General features: G+C 42.1%; 1 protein-coding gene across 2 annotated transcripts; it reads right to left on the reverse strand.

Annotated features, from left to right (window-relative positions):
• Positions 1–27492, reverse strand: SEC11C (SEC11 homolog C, signal peptidase complex subunit). Of its 2 annotated transcripts, XM_070938918.1 has the most exons (8): positions 27303–27492; positions 24483–24568; positions 21695–21744; positions 14697–14806; positions 12763–12912; positions 7372–7491; positions 5531–5588; positions 1–4348 (listed from the first exon to the last, which is right to left on the reverse strand). In XM_070938918.1, the coding sequence occupies exons 3-8, from the start codon at positions 21734–21736 to the stop codon at positions 4295–4297; spliced, it is 534 nt and encodes a 177-aa protein (XP_070795019.1). In that variant the 5' UTR covers positions 21737–21744; positions 24483–24568; positions 27303–27492; the 3' UTR covers positions 1–4294. The 2 variants fall into 2 exon arrangements, with proteins under 2 accessions (XP_070795019.1, XP_070795018.1); XM_070938917.1 differs by lacking the exon at positions 24483–24568.
• Positions 27493–27635: the final 143 nt, after the last annotated feature.

Consider the following 27635-nt stretch of genomic DNA (forward strand, 5'->3'; position numbering starts at 1 on the left):
TGTGTGGGCATCACATTTATTAGTACAGCTCAAGAATTGACAACTTGTTTTTCATTTTTATTCTTTGTGGGTCTTTTCATAGAAATCTGGCAAGCCTTTAAAGCAATTTACTTTAAAAAAAAAACAAGACAAAGGACTGACACATTTATTACCATGAAATTGCAAGACAGAAGTTAAAACAAAATAACTCAGATTATTCACATTTTTAAAGTGATTTCCCTAAGGCCACAAAAGGAATTTAAAAGGCCAAGAATAAAGTTGGAGGGGCAAGTGTTGGGCTTTTAAACTAGAATCTGATCTCGGGGTAGAAATTTTACACTACAAACTCTATTTCCCAGCCCCATAGGAGTAGAGTTATGGCAATTACAAAGGATTATGCCCACAGCATAGATAAAATAAAAGATTTTAGGTCAAATTTTCCTTGTTCTAATATTAGAACTTATACATTGTTGAGTTCATGGTGAGCTGAGCTTGGTAGTTTTCTTGTGGACAATTCTATACCAGGATAGGATGTATCCCTGGTGCATATGGCCACTAATGAGAATGGCAGAGGTCATTCTAACATGCACTGATGATGTTACCCAAAGTACTAACGAAATGTCTGCAAGAATATACCCTCTAACACCAAGAACTCAAAAGTACTGTAGAGAATAAAGATGACGACTTTGATGGAGATATGCAAGTTCCATTGCCAGGACAACGAACAGTAACACATATTTTAAGTCCACAACAGGCAGATAATATTCAGAAGAGAAAACTTTCTAATTCTCTGAAGTAGGAAGAAAAGGTATAACATAAACAGACTTGCAAGATTTTGTTGTTATTATAGTTTTAGCGGTCTGGTTTGGTCTATCTAGTGGACAAATATCTTGCATCATTCATGTACTTTCAGCAGTCCCATTTTTATTTCAAGGCTGGGTAAATCCTATAGCAAGGACATTTTTTCCACCTTTTTCCAATGCTTACAGAAGCAGCAATTTCAGGCAAAACATCCAAGTACAGGACCATTCTTCATTATAATAAAGCTACTTTGGGCTGATGGATCTTCATACATACATACATACATCCAAATGGCATCATCAAATAATTAATGATTTGATGTGACCAAAATGTCACATTGTACTAAACTATTGTTCTATTAACTGTCACTTTACTGACTGCAAATCCTGGCTTCACAATACACAAAACCAAAATAAAGGTACGTTTTACTTTTATTTACTTTTACTTTTATTTAATTTATATACCACCCTACTCCCGAAGGACTCGTTTTAACATTTTAACGTTGCGATATGTGAACCCAGTCAGTGATAGGACTTTTTCACGGTTGCCAATTTAAATGTTTATAGCATTTGGCAGTAAAGTGAATATTAGGTCTCTGCAGCATTGCAGATGCAAAACGCCACTTCAGGATGTCCAGGGAACGTTCGTTTTCCTATGACTACCAACAAAAATAAAGGATTCCCCTTTCCAGTCGTGTCTGACTCATCTCTGTTTTTTAGCTAAAGGAGCCAGCGTTGTCCGAAGAAAATTTCCATGGTCATGTGGCCAGCATGACTATATGCCAAGGTGCACGGAACACTGTTACCTTCCCACCAAAGTGGTACCTATTTATCTACTTTCATTTGCATGCTAGGTGGGCAGGAGCTGGGGCAAGTAACGGGAGTTCACCCATCACGTGGCGCTCAAGTCTCGAACCCGGGCTGCCAGCTTTCCAGCTGACAAGCTCAGTGTTTTTAACCTCTAAGCCATTGTGCCTACCAATAGAATTGGATGGCTACTAATTCTACTGGATGACTACTAAAAGAAGAGCTTATTTGTAGTTGGACTGTGGGATCCTTGGTGCTCTCTGAGCTTGGTTGTTTTCCTGCAGATGTTTTATTATCAAACTAGGCAATCTTATCAATGCTAGAAGGGAGTGAAGTTATAAGAAAACAATCAAGCTCAGAGAGTACCAAGGATCCCACAGCTTCCTACAACTATACAGTAACTTTAAAGGTCAAATGTACAATCTGGGAAAAGATGCAGCTACTTTAAAGAGTCAAACTGGAGTTATGTTAATGTCCTGTCATATATTCCTGAACACGTTTTTGCCTGTGTCTGAAACCACCACACAGCCTTAATGAATAGTTTCCCCTTCTCAATATAGCTGGATTCATGGTTAGTCAAACTCTGAGTTTAGTTGGTTTGCCTGACATTGTGAGAAATGGAAGTGACTCCCACATATTTATTCAATTAGGAGGGGGGAAAAAAAACAGTAGCCACAAAAATGGCATATTTTGCTTGTCGATTATATGCTGTGAAATCTAAGCTATGGTCGCAAATTCTGTAAACCTGTTGCTTTTATTACAGGCTATACACAAAACCATGAGGGTTTAAACTATTGGTATTTAGGAAAAATGAAACGGTACATTACTGGCACAAAAAAGTGAGTGTCAAATATATTGTATCAGATGTGTAGGCATCATGTGCTTTCTAATATTTTACTGAACAAGGGAACTGGAACTCCTCTATAAATATTAAATTTAAAAAGCTGCAAAGCATATCATATCTTTTTAAAAACCATCCTCCTTACTTTTCATAGCAGTGTTTCTCCCCCTCAGCAAATTTAGGATGTGGGGATTTCAACTTCCAGAATTCAAGCTAGCTAGGGAATTCTGGAAGTCGAAAGTCCACATATCCTGAAGTTGCTGAAATTGAGAAACACTCTCTATAGTTTTCTTAGACTGCAAATCCAAATCAACAGAACATTTGGGACTGACTGATGATTAAGGGAATTTAGCAGGAGCATACAGTTAGTTCTCGATTTACAACTATTCGCTTAGCAACTATTTGAAGTTACAATGGAACTGGAAAAAAGTGACATATCCGTTTTTCACACTTACAACTGTTGCAGCATCTGCTTAACAACTGTGGTAGGAAAGGAGTAATAAAATGGGACAAAACTCACTTAACAATTGTCTTGCTTAGCAACAGATATTTGGGGCTCAGTTGTGGTTGTAAATTAAGGACTCCTACATTTTCACTCAAGCTAGGCTAGACAGCTAAAGGCTTTCGTCCTCCATGTTATTACATTACAGGTAGTTCTTCCTTAACAGCCATTTTTTTCCGCAACTGTTCAAGGTTACAGCGATGCTGAATGAGGAGACTTAAGACCACTCCTCAAAGTTCCATCTGTAACAGAGTTCTCAAGGTCACATGATCATGTTTTTTAGGCACTTGACAAACTTCTCACAGTTCTATTGCAGCATCTCACAGCCACTTGATTGCCATTTGCAACCTTCACCGCTGGCTTCCAACAAAGTCACTGGGGAAGCCAGCGGGAAGTTGAAAACGGCGATCACGTGATGTCGTTGCTTGATGACTGCGTGAGATTTGCTTAACAACCCCAACTACACAACTGCCATTGGTTAAGTTGGCACAATCATGTAATGCCGTGCTTTACAACTGTGTTGTAAAGCAGAGTTGCCAGTCCCCAATGAGTGTTGTTAAGCAAGGACTACCTGTATAAGTGCAAGGCACTAACTCAGATAATATCATTGTGGGTCTTGATTTTCAAGCTGGTTTGATAAAGCAATGCAGCTAGAACACCACTGTTGCAGAAAGGTGCATCTTATAACCTTAATCAAAACTACATTGTTCAATTCTTCGTTAGAAGCATTTGGCTGTCTTTGTGAAATCATTCGCAAGAAGGGACTTTTTAACAAATCATCAGTAACTGTTTGAACTGCTGCCCAGGTAGGATGGGTGGGAGATGGGAATAATTTGAAGGTGGGTACAAATTGGGCCAAGAGGTCCCTTGCACGAAAGGTGTAATAAAAACTAGAACTCTCAGTGTAGTCAAGATTCACAGCTATGAAACTATTCTCCAAAGTATTTTCAAAATAAGCAGATCCATTTTTGTCACTAATGAGAAAAAGTGAACACAAAGTAGAAATTAAAACAATTATTTGCTAACAAAACAGCCAAGAGAATCTTGTCTTCCCTAAACTGGTTTTAGACCATAATTCATGTAATCTCCACCCAAGATGCCCAAAAGACATTTTTGGCTGAAAATTTGAGGAGATGAACCAGGTTGGGGAAAATGGATATAATACAAAAAAAATATCAGTGTGACTCAATGAAGGCAACTGGGCTGCCCACAGTTAAGATTGTAACATGAAGGGGAACAAAACAAATAAAATATGGTTTTCACGTGTTATGTAATATTATCTGCAGACAGGGAGATGTTTCAAATATATTAGTATCTCTTCATATAATTATGCTGACGAGTTGTCCGAGGCAATTCCAGATTCTTTTATGATTCCCGTTTCAGAAGTACATATGCCCCCATGACAGCTAAGAGAGCATACTGTGAAAAAACAAACACATGGAATATTACTGCGTGTAGGCACCACGTTCCATAGCACATCTCATAAACTAAATATGTTTTTGAGGAACGCTATCTGAAACGTTTCCTGATGGCTTCTCCAGAAAGTCAATGGGGAAGCCAGTGGAGAAGGTAGCAAATCACTGGTATCCTCCACCTGGTTTCATCTCCCTACACTTATGTCACACCCAGTCACTCATGCATCCATATACACCCTGACTCGCACTGTATCCCCACGCAATGTCCCTGACCTGCAAGGGGCCACTTGTGCATCCTCCTGTACCCTCCACAACTTTTTCCTTTTGTATACCCTCTCTTAACCTGCATGACACCCCTTGTGCACTCCTGGCACCCTTGTCTACCCATGCCACATCTCCCATGCACCCTCCCTGATCTGTGCCTCTTATACACCCCATCACATCCTTTCCGACCCCCACAAACCCCACCTCTGACCAACAGTGTCTCTTATGCATGTCTTCACACCTTCCCTGACCAGCACCTCCCACCCACCGCCCCAACTTATGTGTCACACAAATTTCTCCCAATCCGTGTAGTGCCTCTCACACACACCCTTGCACCACCTCCCATGTTCCTCCTTGCATATTGGTGCACCCTCCCAGGCCTTCTCTGACCTACGCAGCACCTCATGTGCACCCTGCATTCTTGTGCGTCCTCTCCAATCCACATCTTACACCCTCAGTGAACCACCAAGCATCTCTCACACACCCTTCAGTAAACTAGTTTCAAATTGCTGACAATGTGCAAAAACTATGTTCTCCTCAAATCTACCCTGTTTCCCGCAAAATAAGACATCCCTTGATAATAAGCCCAATTGGGCTTTTGAGCGTATGGCAATAAGGCCAAGCGCTTATTTCAGGGTTCAAAAAAATATAAGACATGGTCTTATTTTCGGGGAAACACGGTATTTGTTTAACTATTAAATTAACATACAGCCTGACTCCTAACATCCCTTTTGGTCCCACCACATGGGTTGAAAATATGACTCCCATAATTCTCAGCCCGAAAGAGAAAACTATGTGAATGGTAAACGTCAAGCAACAGGATAAAAATTATTAGATATTATTTTCTCTTCTTGCCTAAACAATAATGTTCATTCTAAATCTAAAGATCATTTCATAGATTCTCAGCTAAATCTGTACCCACCTTAAATTTTGGATAGTCATTCATGATTATGGTTACCATTCCAACATATGGCAAAAACCTATTTGAGAGAAATTAAACATAGTTGTCTTATTAATCAATACAGTCATTGACTAAACATTGGTGAACAGTAAATGTCAGGCATGATTGATTTAATATATTTGTAACTGAATTTAGATCCTGTCACTCCATATGAATAGTATCAAGGTTGCTAATATTAAATATAAGATACGGTATTAGGGTAACACATAACCACAAAGAGTTTAAAAAATACACAAGCTAAAATGTTACTTTAGTAAACCTCTTAAAACACTGAAAGCTACAAATGTTGCTGCCTGCATGAAGCCACATACAGTTAGTCCTCGACTTACAACCAGTATGACGCTTAATGGCTTCAAGGTTTGCTTAACAACTGTAGTGTTCGCTTAGCAACATGGTGATTTGCTTAATAACTGCCAGGGGGAGGAAAAAGGCACCTGAAGGCCAGAAAAGGAATAATGGATGGAAACTGATCAAGGAGAGATCAAGGAGAAATAAGGAGAAATTTTCTGACAGTGAGAACAATCAACCAATGGAACAGAAGTTGCCTTTGGAAGTTGTGGGAGCTTCATCACTGAAGGCTTTCAAGAAGAGACTGGGCTGCCATTTGTCAGAAATGGCGTAGGGTCTCCTGCTTGGGCGAGGGGGTTGGACTAGATGATCTACAAGGTCCCTTCCAACTCTGTTAATCTGTTAATGTGATGATCCACTTTATGACCATCACAGGCAGGCTCCATTACGTTTGTAAGTCAAGGACTACCCATAAGACTGTATTATTAGCCCTGTTAAACCAAACCAAAACTCATCTTAATTCACCATTTTGTTACACCAGATATTTCTGGGGTTCTTTTGCCACTATATCCCCTGCAAACTGCATTTAGAAGCAACTTCCTATTTCCTCTTTGTCTCTCCTCCAACTACCAAACAGATTTGAAGCAGATTAACTTTCTGAAGATCTGCCAAGATCTGGAAGGCGCCGCTACCTGCTGCGATTCTCCCTCAAGCTAGACATGACTTCTGGGAACTCCTGGACGTGTCCAAATATTTTTTTTTTCTTGGAAACAGTATGGAGGCTATTGTATTCTTTCTAGATTTTTTTTTTTCAACTTCCCAATCTAGACTTCGGGTCTTGGATTTCCTAACTGTTTCTCATCTAGAAATACTGTTATTTGCTGTGGACATCAAAATAATAATTTAAACCAGTGGTGTCAAATTGGCGGCCTATGGGCCAGATGGTCAGGCGCAGGCCACGCCCACCCTAGCTCCGCAAAGGGGAAAAAGGTCTCAACGTCACATGACAACAACATGACGCGGCGAGTTTGACACCCGTGATTTAAACCCAAGTTAGGGTGACAGGCAGTGGGGGCATTCAGCCAGTTCTATCCGGTTCAGGTGAAGCGGTAGTGGCGGTGGCGGGAGGCTCCGCCCACCCACCCGTATGTAATCACGCCCCATTTTTGATTCTCTGCATCATTTTTGATGGAGATGGCGCGTGCGCTCACATTTGTGAACCAGTAGCGAAGGTAAGTGGATACCACCCCTGTTGAGAGGTATTTCCAGCTCAAAATGCTACCAATTTTCAGACAATCCTTGTTGTCAAAAGGGGCTCCCGGTGCCCTTCAAAATAATTTGGAGGATTGTACGTGGCCCCGAAGCCTCTGGTGACTCATCCTGAAATAAATGTATTTTCCAGATCAGACCACGATGCTAGCAGGGGAAAAACAAGGAGAGAATTCCATCTGCGTAAGTCACTGATATTCCGGCGTTGACAAGATAGGCTGCTTGCATAATTCAAGTTTACTTACCCTCGTGCTCTGCCTACGACATCCTTCTTTTCTAGCCAGTTCTGTCCTTCTTTGTACAAACCTCTGTCATCGACTTCATTATTATCACCTTTGGTCAAAAATTTGATGTTGCCATTTTCTCTGCAAGCAAGCAACAGGACAGGGAATGGATTAGTTGATAGCAACTAACTGTTGACAGCAATTTTGAAACAGCTCACTAACCACCTGAAGGTAGGGTCAAGTGATAAGATAGCAATAGGTACATATTGTCCTTCCTGTATTTTCAATAAATGTCCAGGTGTTTTAGGACTCCTGCTATCAGAGCTAAACAAGTATTTGGCTCTCCCCAGGGCCCATTACAGGTAGTCCTCAACTTACGACCACAATTGAGCCCAAGATTTCTTGGGTCGGGTCCTAAGTGAGACATTTGTTAAGCGAGTTTTGCGCCATCTTACGACCTTTCTTGCCTCAGTTGTTAAATGAATCACTGCGGTTGATAAGTTAGTAACCTGGTTGTTAAGTGAATCTGGCTTCCCCACAGACTTTCTCGGTCAGAAGGTCGCAAAAGAGAATCACATGACCCCGGGATGCTGCAAAAATCATAACTGTGTCATAAGTCACATTTTTCATAAGTCACATTTTTCAGTAACTTTGAACAGTCACTAAACAAACTGTTGTAAGTTTGTAAGTAACTGTTGTAACTGTTGTCTGTTGTAAGTAAGTTGAGGACTACCTGTATTTACTACAGATAATCCTTGTTTAATGACTGGTTACTTAGGGACTGTTTAAAGGTACAATGGACCTCCACAGAGCTGCTCGCGACCTATTTTCAAAGTTCCAACAGACATCCAATGTTCACTTGATCTCATTTTGAGCCTTCCACCAACTCCATTTACGTTTGCAGCATCCCACAGTCATGTGACCGCGCTTTCTGGCATTTGTTTTTGCTGGTTTCCAGTCTTCTGGTTTCCACCCATTGAGGAAAATGGATTTATTTAACAACTGTCGGGTTCACTTAACAACTGCCACAAACAAGATACTGTAGTAAAATCGGGCATGATCATGTAAGATATAAGTTTATTGTCATTTTTTTTACTGCGAGCACACCGGCCCACATTAAAAATGAAATTCTGCACTAAAGTGTGTATCTACCCAAACACATACTTAACATACATATACACATGTGTATGTTATACACATAACATACATATACACATACTTAACATACATATACACATAAATACCGTATATACCTGCACCAGATATACACCTACACACACACACATATCTTAATGAGTACAATCTGCAACCATAATCCTGGGGCTTAAATTGTTAAAACAAGGACTACCTCTTTAAGCCAAACAAAAATGACAATGCTGTGTAACAGCCAAGACAAAAATGAATATACTGTGTAACGGCCAAAAAATAAAAAAGAGTATGCTGTGTTTAACAGCCAAACAAAAATGGTTATGCTGTGTAACAGCCAAAACAAAAATCGATATGCTGTGTAACGGCCAAGAAACAAAAATGAATATGCTGTGTTTAACAGCCAAAAACAAAATGGTTATGCTGCGTTTAACAGCCAAGAAATAAAAATGATTGGTTTAACAACAAAGATAAAGATAAAGATGCGGGGTAGTATAGCAAAAATAAAATGTGGTGGGATAGCCAAAATAAGGAGGAGTATATTGAGATTAATAGTTAACATGAAACGAATAAATTAGGTTTAATAACAGAAATAAAGATTATAAATGTTGAGCTCAATAGTAAGAATAAAATGATTATGTTGGAATTTAATATTTTATGAATGTTTATAACGATTGTATGATTTATACTTTAAAAATATATCCATCTAAGCAAATATAAGAGAAAAAGGGAATGACAATGGGTTAAGATTTAAGATTTAAGTAACGGGTTTTTGGGGATAATGGCATAGATAAATAATAGATTTGAGGGAAATAACTGAGTAAAATAGTTGTATTAGAGTAAAAGTTGTATTAATTGAAAATTAAGATTTGTTAGTGATTTGTATGAATTTGTGACCGGATCAAGAGCTTTGTTTTGAAAAGATGTGTTTTATGTTTATGTTTTAAAATAATAAAAAACTTTTTTTTAAAAAAAGGACTACCTGTTTAGCCATAGAATTACCTTAAAGAACAACAATAAATGACTAGATTTCTCATGTTTACTTGGTCTAGAAAGAGGTTATCTGGAAAAAAAGGACTCATTATATGTGAAAAAAGATTAAGTTTCTAAATAAGTTATTCTGTTATCAAGTAAACTCCTTTATGCCATTAATCTTTCCCAGGTGCTTAAAACCAGAAGCTAATTCTTTGAGCCAGATTGAATGGTGGAGGCCCAGGTTTTATCAGTGATTATCAGACTATCAGTCTTAACTGCCTATCAGTGACTATCAGTCTTAACTGCTTTCAGTAACTCGATATAGGCAGCAAAGCTTTTGGCCTCCAGTTGTTGCTGAACTGCATCTCAAGACTGCATTCCTTCCACCACATCGGCTGGCACTGCTGAAAGCTGAGGTTCAGCAATGCCTGGAGGGCCACAGATTCACCATCTCTGGCTTTTGGTGAGAGCTTAGGATCTGGCAAAGAATATGTCAATGAATATTCTCAGCCATCCCGACAGGGCTGTCTGGAAGTTTGAGTCATGGGAACTGGGCTTCTTTTTTGGTTTGAAAAGTTTTGCTAGTATCTACTTGGATAAACAGCAAAACGTTTCAAATCAAAAAAGAAGTTCAGTTGTCATGACTCAACTTCCAGAGATCTGACAAAGAATTTTCTAAACTAAATGGGTCAGGTAGCTAATTATGGAAACTACCGTTACCTATTATCCAGAAATGCATCAAAATGGACAAGCAATCCATTATATACTGTATTTTTCGGAGTATAAGACTCCTAAAAGGGGGTGAAAATTTGGGTGCGTCTTGTACACTGAATGTAGCTCTCCTACCCACTGGCCTCCACCCTCTGGTCTCTGCCTCACAGCAATTTACCTCCTTGCAGCAAGCAGCAAGAAGAAACAGCCCATTTCAGCTTCAGCACAGCCTAATTTTTTTTTAATTTTATTTTTTTTATTTATATGCCGCCCTTCTCGGGAGACTCAGGGCGGCTTACAATGCGTTAAGCAATAGCCTTCATACTTTTGTATATTTTATACAAAGTCAGCTTATTGCCCTCACAAACCGGGTCCTCAAGTTGATTGTCAGGCTGCAGGGATTGCCATTGCCTATTGCTGCGCGGGCCTCTGCTGCTTGCTGCAAGGAGGTAAATTGCTGGGAGGCAGATTTTTTTTCTTGCGCTAATCAAGCTATGCTGAAAACGAAAACGAAAGTAAAGCAGGCTGTTTGCTGCAATGAGGCAAAATTGTTGGGAGGCAGAGGCAGATTTCTTTTTCTTGTTTTCCTCACCATAAAAGGTAGGTGCGTCTTATACTCCGAAAAATACCATATTTATCAGTATAAATTGTTGGGGAGGTTTGCATTAATCTACGGTGATCCAAAAACAGGAGTTCGGTGGCACTTTTTCAGACCAACACTTTTCATTAAAAGGAGAAAACTTTTGTGAGCTACAGTTCACTTCCCCATTAGTTTTGCCATTCCACGCGTCAGATGAAGTAAGCTGTAGCTCACAAAAGCTCAAGTCTTCTATTAAAATTGGTTAGTCAGAAAAAGTGCCACCAAACATCTTGATTTTCATCTAATATGGAGCAGAGAGGTCTATACACGTCTCATTTTAAAGCTGTCGCATCACTCTGGAGCAATGTTTAAACAGTCATGTTATAAAAAATAATCTTTTGAAAATGTCACAGTGTTATAAGGGCAATAACCCACTAGAAAAATCAGGTCTGACATTTGTACTACGAAGGATGCTTGGAAAACACCAATTTAGGTATTCAAGATGCAGAGGAAGGAAGGAAAACAAAATTGAAAGTGGCACTGGTGGCTCAGCAGACTGATAGCATTGTGATTAACACCAGCTGTCTGCAATTACTGTAAGTTCGAATCTCACCAGGCTCAAGGTTGACTCAGCCTTCCATCCTTTCTAAGGTAGGTAAATTGAGGACCCAGTTTGTGGGGGCAATAAGCTGACTTTGTATAAATATACAAAAGTATGAAGGCGATTGCTTAATGCATTGTAAGCCACCCTGAGTCGGAGAAGGGCGGCATATAAATCAAATTAAAAAAAAAAAAAGAGCACAAAGAAAAGCCTGCCATACAGCAGTTAAGATAATGTGGATGGTTAAATTGCCAATGCTTGCTTTCTTCCCCATCCCCCTTAAATGTGTGTTCTATTTCCTTTTAAACCCAACACTCCCTAAAAGTTTCTGCCAGATTAGGAAAAAAAAATTTAAATACACAGAAGCATATCAGCAATTCAACTTTGCTTTACTAAAATTTAAGTTCCAATGTCTATGGAGATGCTCAGTCATCCAGGTCATGGTTGTCCCAAATGTGTTTTTTCCAAGAGGCAACTGGACTTTCTGGTTTTTCTTTGATGACGTTTTGCTTCTCATCCAAGAAGCTTCTTCAGCTCTGACTGGATGGTGGGGAATTAAAGTTCCCACCATCCAGTCCTTTAATCCTTCCATTCCCCACCATCCAGTCAGAGCTGAAGCAGCTTCTTGGATGAGAAACGAAACATCTTCAAAGAAAAACCAGAAAGTCCAGTTAAGTCCAGTTGCCTCTTGAAAAAAGCAGTACCAGTATCCATCGGTATTCATCTGGCTAGTGTCCTGTCAGTGTGTGAGACTGTTTGGAAACTGAAACAGTATTTGCTGTGTGAGCAACAAGGAAGGAGACAGCAAGGAGCCTGGGTGTGGCTCAGGTCAATTGTTCTAAAGCTGCATGCTGTGCTGATCTCTGAACTAAACTAAAACTAAAACTCTTCTCCTCTGCTTGTGTTTTGCTTGCTGCTGCAAACTCTTGAATCTTTGCAGCAAATAGCAAACAGCCAGGTCAACTTCAGCACATTATTGCAGCCTGATTCAGCATGAGCAGCTGATTGGCGGGTGGATCGGCCTCCCGGAATACCCCCAATCAGCTGTTCCAGGCTGCAGGGATTGGCACAGACCATCGTGATCTCCGTGCCTCGCGTTTTTGGCTACATTCGGTATATAAGATGCACCCAAATTTTCACCCTCTTTTAGGGGGGTGAAAAGTACGTCTTATACTCCAAAAAATACGGTAGTTTTATTTTTTAATATTGTAAGCCACCCAGAGTTACCTAAACTCAATGAATAATAAATAATTCATTTTTGTCCTGATTTTGTCCTGCTCATTTCCTCATCTTAACGCCACCCACTAACTTGGAATCCAACTCTGAAAACCCTCAGCTACCCAACACAGGCCTTTCTCTGAACCATTTTATCGACTGTACTTTGTGTGACCAGCATTACTTTTCATGAACTTTAATCACTCTGTGCACGATTGGAATATCTCTTCCTTCGACTTTGAAAACCACAATTTCTCCGGCTCTGATGGGGTCATCTCGGAAATTTGTCAAGAACAAGAGGTCTCCTCTGTGGAAGGCTGGTTCCATACTACCACTAGAAAAGGAGAAGAGAAGAATGTTTACGATTAACACAATCATCATCTTTTAATGACCCCACAATCCCTTGCGGGGTGGAGTCTGGGCAACTGAATGGAGCTGAGTGTTTACTGGCTGGATGCCCTTCCTGTCACCAATGCAGAGCTATATTCAGTAAATATATACTCATCGTGCCGAGAGAGAGAAATATCTGCCTCTACCTAGGATCGAACTCACAACTTCCTGATTGTGAGGCGAGAGTTCCACCTCTAGGCCACCGCATCACTCAATGAACACAATGATTACCAAAAAATAAATAAGCACAGGATATTGGATGTGGTTTTGTGTTACAAGCAGGGTGGATAAAAATCAATGATTTTTTTTAAAAAAAATAAAAAAAAAATTGGATTTATTTGATTTAAATTGGATTTTTTTGATTTAAATCAGATTTTTTTTATTTTTATTGAATTTATTTTAATAAAAAACTTTTGGGGTAAAAATCTATCGTAAGATAGTTTTCTATTTAAGATACATAAATAATTTAGTTTATTCAGCATGAAATGGAGCTTAGTTATGTAGCACACGGCTGTATATTCTGCAACACTGGGACTATCGGTGAGTCAACAACGGGTCAAAGGAGTAGCAGAGATGACAGTTGCTCTTTAAAAATTATGATTTAAATCGAGTTGATTTAAATCAAGTCTTTTTACTAGTGATTTAAATCATGATTTAAATCATGATTTAAATCGACTCGATTTAAATCAAATCCACCCTGGTTACAAGGCCTAAAATGTTTCCAAAGTTTACCCACAACAGATTTAAATGAATCAAACTATCTCGACAAAGGAATTCTGTAAAATTTTATCAAAGGTTTCCTCTGTCCAGTCATTTCCAACTCTAGGGAGTGGTGCTTATCTCTGTTTTTTAGCAGAGGGAGCCAGCATAGTTTGGAGACACTTCCGTGGTTATGTGGGCAGAATGATTATATGCTGAGGCGCACAGAACGCTGTTACCTTCCCATCCAAGTGGTACCTATTTATGTATTCACATTTTCACACTTTCAAGCTGCTAGGTGGGCAGGAATTGGGCCATGTAATGGAAGCTCACCCTGTTACATAGGGTCTTGAACCTGGACTGTCCGCTTTCTAGCTGACAAACTCAGTGTCTTTAACTGGTGAGCCATTGCACCCCCGTAAAAATTTTATTTATAGGAGCCCAACATCATGGTATGTTATTGGAAAAGTTCAATAAATACTTATTTCAATAGTAAGGAATATATGTGGAACTGGATTAAACTGTTGGGTTCTTGAGTGTTCTCTCAGTTTGGACACTTTCAACCAACATCAATGATGATGTTATCCAAGCTTGTAATGAAATCTCTGCAGAAAAGCAACTAAGTTCAAAAAGTACTAAGAATCCAACAATACTTATTTTTAACATGTGCAAATTAGGGTGTAGGAATAATCTATAATCAATAATTACCCATGGTTTCTCAGTCTGCCATCATCGTATATAAAAGAACACACATATGTTATTAATTATTAAGGCTGCTTAAAGCTTTTTATAGAAAGAAGATCAAAAAGGAATAGGTAGGTTACTATGACCTAGTCAAATTTCATAACACAGTTTATCCTAGATGGAATTTACTAAAAACAAGGGAACATATTAAAGAAATGATGGTTATAAAAATCACAACCTCCCACTCTCTCTCTCTTTCCCTATTCCCAATTCGGGACAGGAATGAGACAAAAATTGAGGGCTGCAGACTACCCCAGCAAACAAATTCTTGATAAAGAGACATACCTGAGCACTACTACAATTGGACTCTCGCTCCCGGTGATAACAATAAGGCCTTTCCATATCATTAGGGCTGAAGACACGATCATGGCAAAATTTAAAACTTGGTAATAGAGCTACAAGAAAAGGAAGAGCAGAATGAAAAGAACAAATCTCATATAAACTCTTTGATCATGTAATCACCGCTGTTGCTGTTATTATTTCAAGAGTCATTGTACTCATTTTCGGCTTTTACAGGATGCATCGCTGAACATCTCCAAATTCAAATATTAGGCACAAATTTAATTTTCACCCACACAACGTCAACAAAAGATCTTAATAACTTTAGATAAAGGAACTTCAACTAAAATATTAAAGAATATTAAATTGGATATGAAAAGTAGATCCAGTGGATGTAAATGGGTTTTGAGAACAGGGAAGCTGGTTTTATTTGGTGTATTGTCCTTTCAGGTTTCTAGTGGCTCTATAAGTCAAAAGACCATGTATTGCATCTATCATAATTAGAACTGATCAGAAAAAAAACCCTGCATTGTCCATAGATAAAGGTTTCCCGTATCCAGTCATGTCTGGCTCTAGGGAGTGGTGCTCATCTCAATTTCTTAGCCGAGGGAGCCAGGCTTGTCTAAAGACATTTCCATGGTCATGTGGTCAGCATGACTATATGCCAAGGTGCACAGAATGCTGTTACATTCCCACTGAAGTGGTACCTATTTATCTACTCGCTGTCAGCGTTCCAAGTAATGCACCCATAGAAAGCAGCACTCCGAAGCAGGTAGATTTCTTGAAGACCAGTTTTATTGGATACATCATATTGGCACAACTGGTGAAAACCGACTCTGAAATTCCCGTGGTTTTCATCTAATTAAAGAGAAAGTTTTCCCCCTTTCCCCAAGTCATCAGTCACATGATCCAATAGAGCAGTGATGAAATCTCAAATTTGTTACTACTGGTTCTGTGGGCGTGGCTTGGTGTGGGGGAGGTAATGTGACTGGGTGGGTGTGGCCAATTTTTTTTTTTTACTTTTAAAACCATTTTTTCTACGATCTCTTTGGCGAAGAGGTTGTAAAAAAATGCTTTCAAAAGGCTCTGACGATCCCAGCTGAGTTGCCTGATCGGCAGAGACTTTTTTTCTTTTAAATGCCTCTGACGATCAGGCAACTCAGCTTGGATCGTCAGAGGCATTTAAAAGAAAAAAGAGTTTTTTTTCTTTTAAATGCCTCTGACGATCAGGCAACTCAGCTTGGATCATCAGAGGCATTTAAAAGAAAAAAACCCCTTTTTTCTTTTAAATGCCTCTGACAATCCAAGCTGAGTTGCCTGATCGTTAGAGGCATTTAAAAGAAAAAAAGGGTTTTTTTCTTTTAAAAGCCTTTGATGATCCCAGCTGAGCCGCACGATCATCAAAGGCTTTTTTTTACTTTTAAAAGCATTTTTTCTGCCAAAGAGGTTGTAGAAAAAAATGCTTTTAAAAGTAAAAAAAAAGCCTCTGATGATTGTGCGGCTCAGCTGGGCATGGGGGAGGGGGCAAGGATTTTTGTTACTGGTTCTCCGAACCACCCGCCTCCATCGCTACCGGATCAGGCGATCCGGTCCGAACCGGGAGCATTTCACCCCTGCAATAGAGGTGCTGGCCAGTTGCTTGGTTACTTCGCTCCTCCTCTCCCAGCCACCTGTTGGAATGACCTTGGTTCCCACAGGAAAACCTTTTGTTTTGACTGCAAAACCCCAGTTAATTATTTCCCTCCCCCTCCCATCTAGTGGCAACCCGGAAGCCTCAAAGATGACCCCAGCCAGGTTCGCTTCAGGGTTGACACTCGCATTTGCATGCTTTCAAACTGCTAGGTGGGCAAGAGCTGGGGCAAGTAACAGGAGCTCACCCCATCACGTGACGCTCGGGTCTTAAACCTGGGCTCTCAGCTTTCCAGCTGACAAGCTCAGTGTCTTTCACGTGTTTTAAGGAGTTACACCTGACTGCCTCAACAGAACGAAGAGCAAGGGGTTGAATGACAAAGTGTTTCAGGCAGAACAGGGATATGTATATGAAATCTTATTCTGTTCACTGCCCTGAGTCCTTCGGGGGAAGGGCGGTATAGAAATTCAATCAATCAATCAATCAATCAATCAATCAATCAATCAATAAAAATAGATAATTTTTAAATAATCTTTACATTCAATCGGCACCTGTTTCTTTCCTCAGAATAGTCACTCTTCCCATGATGCTGCATTTGAATAATGAAGGCAACAGTATGGCAGGTACACGGTTTAAGTAGGGCAATCCAAAACTGGTGAACAAGAAAAACAGCACAGCAGCTGGAGAGCCATGAAGTAGATCAGCACATGGGAAAAACACGACATTAAGCCTTTCTTGTCCGCATGGGGTAGCACTGCAAAGCTGCATGCCAAGAGGTGGCCCAGTTTTCCATTTGTTTAAAAAACAAATGAATGGCTAATAAGGGAAACAGATTTATTTGTTCCTATTTCTATATTTATTTGTTCCTATTTCTATATTTATTTGTTCCTATTTCTATACCGCCCTTCTCCAAATAGGACTCAGGGCGATTTATTGCCTTCCGGTACTAGCCCAGTAGAATGACTAAAGCAGACCCATTGATTTACAATAGCAATATCACTTAGACTTATATACCGCTCCACAGTGCTTTTACCGCCCTCTCTAAGCGGTTTACAGAGTCAGCCTACTGCCCCCAACAATCTGGGCCCTCATTTTACCCACTCAGAAGGATGGAAGGCTGAGTCAACCTTGAGCCTGGTGAGATTTGCAGGCAGCCGGCAGTCAGCAGAAGTAGCCTGCAGTACTGCACTCTAACCACTGCGCCACCGCGCCACCGCGGCTCTTATCAACTTGTTAAAAGGTTATTTAGGACCAGCTCATGCCATGTATTTGTACCCATCCATAAACAGGTTCACGATCCTCCCCAGAACTGGCTCTGAAAATTTTAAAAAAACCCTCACACTTCCTAGAGTGAGAGAGACCTTTGCAAAGTTAGAAGTACTACAGCAGACTGCTTGATTCACACTACTTATTACCAACAGAAAGAATACATGCAGCTCAGAGTTGGAATCCATGGTGCTCTCTGGACTTGGTGATTTGCTGGCAGATGTATACTACAGGTAGTCCTCAATTTACAACAGTTCATTTAGTGACCGTTTGAAGTTACAAAAAAGTGACACTTTTTTCACACTCATAAACATTACAGCATCCCCATCAGAGGTGGGTTTCAGCAGGTTCTGACCAGTTCTGGAGAACCAGTAGTAAAAATTCTGACTGGCCCTGCCCCCATCTATTCTCTGCCTCCTGAGTCCCAGCTGATTGGGAGGAAATGGGGATTTTGCAGTAACCTTCCCCTGGATTGGGGAGGGAATGGAGATTTTACAGTATCCTTCCCCTGCCATGCCCACCAAGCCACACCCACAGAACTGGTAGTAAAAAATTTTGAAACCCACCACTGATCCCCATGGTTATGTGATTAAAATTTGGACACTTGGCAACTGATTCATATTTACAACCGTTGCAATGTCCCGGGGTCATGTGATCAACTTTTGCGACTTCCTGACCGGCAAAGGCAATGGGGAAGCCAGATCCACTTGACAAGTGTGTTACTAACTTAACAACTGCAACGATTCAGTTAACAACTGAGGCAAGGAAAGTCGTAAAATGGGGCAAAAGTGACTTAACAAATTCTCACTTAGCAACAGAAATTTTGGACTCAATTATAGCCATAAGTGGAGGACTACCTGCACAACCACAACCATCACCATAGCACACAAGCCAAGCTCCCCCTTTCCCCTTCCCCCAAGCCAAACATTTTAAGTAAACCAAGACACTCAGTAGACCAAGAAGACAAAGAACAGGAGTCGTCATAAAGTGGAAGGACCATAACAGCCACTGTGTAGGACAAACTAAAGACTAGTAGAGCTCATCCATGAACGTCAATTAGCAGTCAGAAGAAACAATGAAAATTCCTTAATTTCATAGCAGATGGACAGTTTTAACCATAGTTTCAAGTGGGAAATTGTGAACATCCTAGAGACCTAAACCAAGCTAAATCGAAAACACTAGGGAAGCTTATCACTCAGACAAATCAGCCATCAATAGACACATAGAGATAAACCATATTTACACATCATTCAAAAGAGATAATAAAGAAGTTAAGAAGTAAACAAAAAGATCACAGCCTCTTCAGCAGCTAACACCCAGATAAGCGGAGAGTAACACCAGACAAAAAGAGAGAAAACAATTACCCTAATCAAGAAACTATCACAGAAACAAACAATCAAGCAGAAAACAATATCTTATCAAGGAGAAAACCACATTCCCACCAACACAGGCAGCATATAAACGAAGAGCAAACCTCACGCTCACTAGTTTATTAACTTTCAGTGGAAATCTGTGTTGCCCCAAACAGTGCTGATTCAAGGATGTTCAGGCAGCTGTGCGCATATGCCCGGGGAAAACATGAAGTCCGCAGCCTGCCAACTTTGATCTAACGTTAAGGTCATTCAATCTTTTAGAGAGAGTCAGGGGGAAGGATAATAATGACAGTGGATGAGGCCAGCATGTATTTTCCCTCAGCTTTGGCACAAAGTATCAGCATCTGCTTAGGGAATCAAGATGGCAGACGCAGCACTGTGATCCTTATGTCATAACGCCACTTCTACCACTTCTACCATCTCACCTTTGGACTCAGCCCTGTGAAATGCCACTGGGAATTCTTGAAGTTGCCGGTGTTTGAGAAATACTGGATTTAAATTGTTTTTGCTTTCATTTACATTAAAAGACAAGTGCTTTTTAAAAAAAATAAAAAGGCAAACAACATAGGACACGTAGACTGTAAATGTGGGAGAGGGGGAAAAAAAAGGGGGGGGATTCTAGAAGCATCCAAAATCTGATCTTTTTCAATTTACAGATTTTCAAGACATCAAGATTTATGTAGGGCCGCGATGGCGAACCTATGGCATGCAGAGCCCTCTCTGCAGGCACGCAAGCTGTTGCCCCAGCTCAGCTCCACCGCGCATGTACGCGCACTTCCCACTGGCCAGCTGATTTTTGGGTTTCTGCTGCGCATGCATGGGGCGCATGTGGGAGACACTTGCTCATGCATGGGGGCGGGGGGGTTGCGCATGCATGGACGGGGTGGGAGAGCGTGGGGGGTCACCTGCGAACATGCAGGGAGCAGGGGAGCACAGGGGGTCACCTGCGCATGCGTGGGGGTGTGTGGAGAGCACGGGGGTCACCAGTGCATGCGTGTGGGGTGGGGGGAGCGTGTGGGGTGTGGGGGTGTCACCAGTGCACGCGTGGGGGGGTGGGAGGAGCATGGGGGGTGGGGGTCACCAATGCATGCATGGGAGGTGAGAGGAGCATGGGGGGAGCATGGGGGTCACCAGTGAATGTGTGGGGGTGGGAGGAGCGGGGGCGGGGGAAGCATGGGGGGTCACCAGTGCATGTGTGGGGGGGTGGGGAGAGCATGGGGGGTCACCTGCGCATGCGTGGGGGTGGGGGGAGTGCAGGGGGTCACCAGTTCCAATGAGCAAAGCCAATGGGGAAGTGGCTTCCTTGCAAGAAGTGGCAAGACATGGTTGGCTCACAAGCAGGCCTTTGGCCGAGTAAGTGGCTGTAATACCTTTGTGCTAGTGTAGTCAGACTGGGGGTGGCTGTTGCCAGAGACAGGAAGGGGTGCAACCTGTCCTAGGTTTCTGCTGGCCATTACCCCCAACTGATCTTCATTTTCTTCTTCTTCCCATTGCTGATGAGAATACCCAGTCTGGCACTTTATGAAGCTGCAAGCGCCCCAATCCAGCCCAGCACTGAGGTACAAAGCTGCAGCGGACTCAGCCCAGTTTAGCGCCATAAAGTCCAGCATTGCAGCACGAAGCCCCAGCTGCAGATGCCCTCCCAATCCTGCCCTCCATAGCCTGCAGCTGATCTTCACCATTTTCTTGCTCCTGCTACTGCTGAGACCTGCCCAGCTGGGCTCTTCATGAGGCAGCTGCTGGCCGCACAAGACTTTCCTTCCTTCTTCCATGCCACTGCCTCATGAAGGACTAGTGTGTCTCATCGAGAGTGGAAGCAACAAGATGGCATAGGTCATCCAGGTGTCAGAGCACAGGGTGGCAAAGGTTGTGGAGTGCAAAGGGTCCACATGCAGGGGTGAGGAACAATGACCCTTTTATGATTTGTGAACTTCAACTCCCAGAATTCCTGACCCAGCCATGCTGGCTCAGGAATTCTGGGAGTTGAAGTCTACAAGTCCCACAAGGACCATGCTGGCTCAGGAATTCTGGGAGTTGAAGGCCACAAGTCACACAAGGCCCATGCTGGCTCAGGAATTCTGGGAGTCCAAGACCACAAGTCACACAAAGGCCATGCTGGCTCAGGAATTCTGGGAGTTGAAGTCTACAAGTCACACAAGGGCCATGCTGGCTCAGGAATTCTGGGAGTTGAAGGCCACAAGTCACACAAGGCCCATGCTGGCTCAGGAATTCTGGGAGTCCAAGACCACAAGTCACACAAAGGCCATGCTGGCTCAGGAATTCTGGGAGTTGAAGTCTACAAGTCACACAAGGGCCATGCTGGCTCAGGAATTCTGGGAGTTGAAGGCCACAAGTCATACAAAGGCCATAGTTTCCCTTCTCTGATCTAAAGCGAAGAGATGAGGGGAGCTACTTGAGTGGGGATTGTTAAAGGGTACCCTGTGGTCATAAATGCAGGTGGGCTGCCAAGTGCCTGAATTCTGATCATGTGACAACAGGGGCATCCTAACAGCTGTAACTTTGAGGACTGGCTATCAATGCCATTTGTTCAGCACTATCGTAACTTCAAAGAGTTGCTGAATGAATGGTCATTAAGCAGGGACTACCTGAAATTGAGAAGACATCAATTTCATTAAATTGATTCTGACTGTGGATACAAACAATTGTGAAACAAACAAGCTCAGTCATTGTTCACAAGCCAACATTGCATTAACAAACTGTAACTCCTCTTTTACCTGGCGTTTGTTCATTCGCCGCAGGTCTCCAAAAATATCCATTTTGAGAGCTATGAGGAAAGAAAACAAAGATCTTATTCTTAAACTGGAGTGAGTGTGAAAATGCCAAGCGTTTTCTCACACAATCAACGGGTGGTCCCAATCCAGAATGTAATAAACAGGGCACGAGAGTTGGCACCAACTTAACAGTTGTGTTGGTAGAAATTCAGTTGTATCGCTCCGTATCAATCCACTCCACCTATTTTATTATTTTTAGATTAAGCTGGAAATAGCCTTATTTGTTACAGTAGTTTCTTCCAAGATGCTGCCCTACAGATATATTTCCTATAAAAGCTCCAGTCAACACTTTTCTGCTCTTAACGAATCCACAGTGTGTTGCCCAGTGGCCCTGTTTAGGGTTACCCAGAGTCTTTTCAGGAAGGGGAAGGCCCATCTATAAGGCTGTGCAGAGGAATTTTCTGTGCATCTGGAGGATAAAATTGCTTTGATTTGTTCCCAGTTGGATACCAAGCATGGTGGAAGAAGCTCTGTGGAGATGCCTAGGGAGCGGACTACCCCGGGTGCCAGTTTGCTTCTGGATCCATGCAAGGTGTTGGTTGTGACTTATAAATCCCTATGTGGCAACTGGGCCAGGTTATCTGTAGAACCATCTTTGACCCATTATATTAATCATCCCACTTGGTCAGGCAGGGAAAGTATGTTGCAGCCCCCATCAGTTAAAGAACTCTGACTGGTGGGAGCCGTTGCCCTCTCCTGAACTTCCGTAAAGGAGTTAAAACATGGCCCTGTGGGCTCATATGGGGAGCCCAGAGGAGCATCCAGACATGTGGCTGGTTAGTCCTCTGAAAGCCGTCCCCTCAACTTTTCACTAGTTTAATAATATTTAATCACTCTTGCCTCCTCCTAAATTTTTAGAATAGAGAGATAGAGAGATAGGTAGGTAGGTAAGTAGGTAGGTAGATACTGTGTTTTCCCGAAAATAAGATCCTTATATTTTTTGAACCCTGAAATAAGCACTTGGCCTTATTGCCACGCTCTCAAAAGCCCGATTGGGCTTATTTTGGGGGAAACAGGGTAGATAGTTAGTTATATATTTTTTAACATTGTAGGCAGCCCAGGGTCTCTCTTTGAGGGTCATGGGCCATTAAGAAATGTGAAAAATAAATAAATAAAATAATAAATAAATAAAATAAAATAAAAAAACACTGGCCATGCTAAGTACAGAATTATTCAGGAGTTATGTATAAAGGGCCAGACTGAAGAAGGATTTTTACAGCAGTTCTTTTGGCCATTACCACATACCACGTTGAACAAAAAAGTAATACTTTGTGGTCATATAACAAGCTTTATTAGTACTCTGGCTAAAAAGGAATATATTAACCCTTTGCAAGAGGAAGGAGAACAGGGACAAATTGTAATGCTCTTCTGAAGGGAAGTACACTTCATGGTGTGGAAGCAATGAGAAGGCATTATGAAGGACCTAAAATCAGACATTCAGCTTTGACACAGAATTTTCTAAATGGATATATGAAGTCACTTTATACCATGAGAGACCACTGTGGCATATCCCAGTATTATTTTAATTGCTGCCAGCTCTTTAGTTGTTTCCCAAATTTGTTGCATGGGAACACTTTTAATAAGAGATATTACATGGCAAAAGGAGCTCAACCAGAAGGCAACTGCCTTTGCAACATATGCTAAAACAAAGTTATGAATACACACAGATTCAGAAATTAGCAACTTTTTCTAACATGAAGCTAAGCAGCCGGAAAAAGCTGCAGAAATAATTCTGTTCAGAAATCAAATCATGGTTTCCAAAGACCTCAATGGATTGAATTTAATCCCAATGGTTGTAAAAGAAATTCAACTGTATATCTAAAATGCCCAGTTAATGCATACCAGTGGTGGGTTTCAAATTTTTTTACTACTGATTCTGTGGGTGTGGCTTTGTGGGCATGGCTTTGTGGGTGTGGCAGGGGAAGGATATGGAAGGATAGGGATCGGGAGGGAATCTCCATTCCCTCCCAATCAGCTGGGACTCGGGAGGCAGAGAATAGATGGGGGCGGGGCCAGTCAGAGGTGGTATTTACCGGTTCTCCGAACTACTCAAAATTTCCGCTACCGGTTCTCCAGAACTGGTCAGAACCTGCTGAAACCCACCTCTGACGCATACCCGAATCTTTTTAATGAATTGCATCTCACAATCAACCATATCAGGCTTCCTACAGGTTACACAACTTAAGTGCGGTGTCTGATGTAACAGATACAAATACTAATGGTGGTATGTATAGACTGCGAGATAAGGCTTGCTTAATCCGTTACTGAACAGTTGCTAACTGGCTGAATTCACAACTTGCCATAAGCAAACCACAGTACAAGTAGTTCACTTTTTTGTACCCAGTCAAATCTTGCAAGGTTCTCAGCACTGAACACTATGGCTGGGTTTAGACTAATGCATTTAATTTGGTGATTAGACCATCAATTTCTTTAACTTGCTTAGCTTGAAGCTTAATCTTTATTCAGGTTTTCTGTGGTATAGCATGTTGTAGAAAACCAGTGTGAAAGTTTGCAAGAGAGACTGAGAAAAAAAAATGGGAAGAACAATCAACAAAAGGAACAATAGTTTGTTATCTCACATTCTGTCTCCATTTGATGGGGCAAAAAAATAATAACTAAATGACAGCTTAATCTGGGTTACAAGAAACTCAAGAAAAGATTCAAAACTTAATGAACGCACCAACAAGAGAAGCCTGGAGATTCCTGAAATTTTGGAAGGGAGAAGCCTTACCCTAATTTCTTTAAAACTGCAGATGGATGTCTATGGAATTGTTGCTTCCTTCACCGTGCTCTGTGGGATGGGGCCAGGTGCCCCACCTGTTTGAGAAAGGTATGAGTCTGTCCCTTATACAAAGCCAAATATTGGGTCAATCCAGTCACCTGCTTCAGTGAGTTGCAATGGGTTCCCAGAGTGGATTGCACCCACTTGTTTCAATAGAAGAGAATATCTGCAGCTCAGGGTTTTGAATTGTGGAGATCTTGGTGCTCTCTGAGCTGGGCTGTTGACTTGCAGACATTTCATTACCCAATTAGGTCATTTCATCAAGCCAAATCCACAAATGCCAGGGAATTCACAGAAGTTTGGCATTCAGACAGATCAGTAAAGAGATGAAACCACATTTTCACAGCCTTCAGTGATCACACATCACATGTGTTTTATTTTGGTCACTGAACTTTTATGGGGTACCATTTAATGCAGAGTCTTTCATGTCCTTGTGAAAAATACGTAAACTGAATTGCATTTTAAAAATAAATGTACATCATTTAATCATTTGATTTTGATATTTTTATTAGAATATGCTTTTTCTTTTTTTGAAAAAATTTCGTAGTTTGCTCCCAGGAACTTCTGGGATCATGCCAGGCCAGCCTTTTCCTATGCAATCAAGTCACAGGTGAGGATGGTCTTATTGCAATCCCACCTGAGGTTCAGCAGCAACATCCAAAGCCTGGACCGCTGACCATTTGCAGGTGTATGTGTGTGTAGCACCAGAAAAACCCCTAGTTATCAGGGCGTGATCTATTGGGGTAGACTGAAAGGTGCTTTTTTTCAAGAACAACTGGACTTTCTGGTTTTTTTCCTTTGAAAACGTTTCGCTTCTCATCCAAGAAGCTTCTTCAGGGGTAATAATAATAATAATAATAATAATAATAATAATAATAATAATAATAATAATAATAATTATTATTATTATTATTATTATTATTATTATTATTTTATTTCTATACCGCCCTTCTCCCGAAGGACTCAGTACAGCCTATTTAAAAACACAAGACAAAACAGCAATTAAAATTTAAAATGATTAAATAATTTGGCTCAATTAAAACCCCAGAAATTTAAAATACCCCAATTTAAAACTATTCTGTTGATAGCCCGGCCTGGCGGAACAACAGGGTCTTCAGTGTGCAGCGAAACACGCAGAGGTCGGAGATCTTACATATTTCCGGAAGCAGTTCATTCCACAGGGCTGGGGCTCCCACAGAGAAGGCCCTCCCCCTGGGTGTCGCCAGCCGACATAACTTGGCCAATGGCACCCTGAGGAGACCCTCTCTGTGGGAGCGGACTGGTCGGTGGGAGGCTATTGGTGGCAGAAGACGGTCTCGAAGGTACCTGGGTCCTATGCCATGGAGCGCTTTAAAGGTGGTAACCAACACCTTGAATCGCACCCGGAAGACCACCGGGAGCCAGTGTAGCTTGCGCAGGAGGGGTGTCACGTGGGCACAACGAGTTGCTCCCATAACCACCCGCGCGGCCGCATTCTGGACCAGTTGGAGCCTCCGAGTGCTCTTCAAGGGGAGCCCCATGTAGAGAGCATTACAATAGTCCAACTGGGAGGTAACAAGGGCGTGAGTGACCGTGCACAGGGCATCCCGGTCCAGAAAGGGCTGCAACTGGCGGATCAGGCGAACCTGATAAAAGGCCCCCCTGGCCACGGCCGTCATATGCTCTTCTAAAGACAGCCGTGCATCCAGGAGGACACCCAGATTGCGAGCCCTCTCCATGAGGGGCAGAGCTCACTTTAGTGCCAAATCGGAATTTAAGCACACCCAATGGTTGACAATGCAAGGTCTGCAAGCACACCACTCAGCTCGGGGAACACCAAGGACTAAACACCCACGAGCTTCTCATCATCCCAGGAAGAGCCTTGGTGGCTACTTTAACGTAGCACCAGCTGCCTGCAATTACTGCAAGTTCAAATCTCACCAGGCTCAAGGTTGACTCAGCCTTCCATCCTTTCGAGGTAAGTGAAATGAGGACCAGGACTGTGGGGGCAATAAGCTGACTTTGTATAAAAAAGAACACTGCTTAGAGGGGGCCGAAAGCCCTACTAAGCAGGTATATACAAAAGGTATGAAGGCTATTGCTTAACGCATTGTAAGCCGCCCCGAGTCTCCAGAGAAGGGCGGCATATAAATCGAACCAATAAATAAATAAACAATAAATAAATGATTAGGGGACTGGAGGCTAAAACATATGAAGAACGGTTACAGGAAACTGGGCATGGCTAGTCTAGTGAAGAGAAGGACCAGGGGAGACATGATAGCAGTCTTCCAATATTTGAAGGGCTGCTACAGAAAGGAAGGGGTTCAAGCTATTTTTCCAAAGCACCTGAAGGCCAGACAAGGAATAATGGATGGAAACTGACCAAGGAGAGATTCAATCTGGAAATAAGGAGAAAATTTCTGACAGTGAGAACAATCAACCAATGGAACAAAAGTTGTGGGAACTTCATCACTGGAAGCTTTCAAAAAGAGACCTGTCAAAAAATGGTGTAGGGTCTGCTTGGGCGGGGGGTTGGACTAGATGACCTACAAGGTCCCTTCCAACTCTGTTAATCTGTATCTACCTGTATCCCCAGCCAACCTCTCCAGAGGGTCCCATGGACCGCTGCCCATCCCGTCCCAAAGACTCCCACCTAAGGAAGGCTGAGCTTGGGCAGTAAAGGCAGGCAGAGTTTAGCCCAGAGAGATCCACCCCCACCCCAAACAACCCCTGCTGAAAGCACCCCCCGACCCTTCATCCCCAGCCCAGCCAGCCACCTGCTCTGCTCACCTTTCTCCCCCTTCCTCTTCTTCTTCCACCTGCCACAAGGGAAGGCAACCTAGGTCGGAACTTCTACGCGTCCCCCTAGCCCAAGACTGGGGGCAGCCCCACTTCCCGCCTCCTGATCCAGCCAGCCGCGGTCAAGCAGGTGCCACCGCCGCGGACGTCGCGCTTGCCGCCTTCCGCTTCTCAAAGCCTATTCCCATTCCCCGGGGATGCTCGCCAGGTCCAACGGAGCCACAGATTCGGCCTAGTAGGCATCTGGGAGTTGTAGTCTCCTCCCCTGCGCACTCGCGCCCCTCGATGATGAGCGGTGAAGTTTCGGAGAACTACCCGTCCCAG

Source organism: Pituophis catenifer, unplaced genomic scaffold (genome assembly GCF_029215685.1).
Source record: "Pituophis catenifer annectens isolate HBS135680 unplaced genomic scaffold, rPitCat1.0.hap2 SCAF_2, whole genome shotgun sequence".
NCBI classification, from domain to species: Eukaryota; Metazoa; Chordata; class Lepidosauria; order Squamata; family Colubridae; genus Pituophis; species Pituophis catenifer.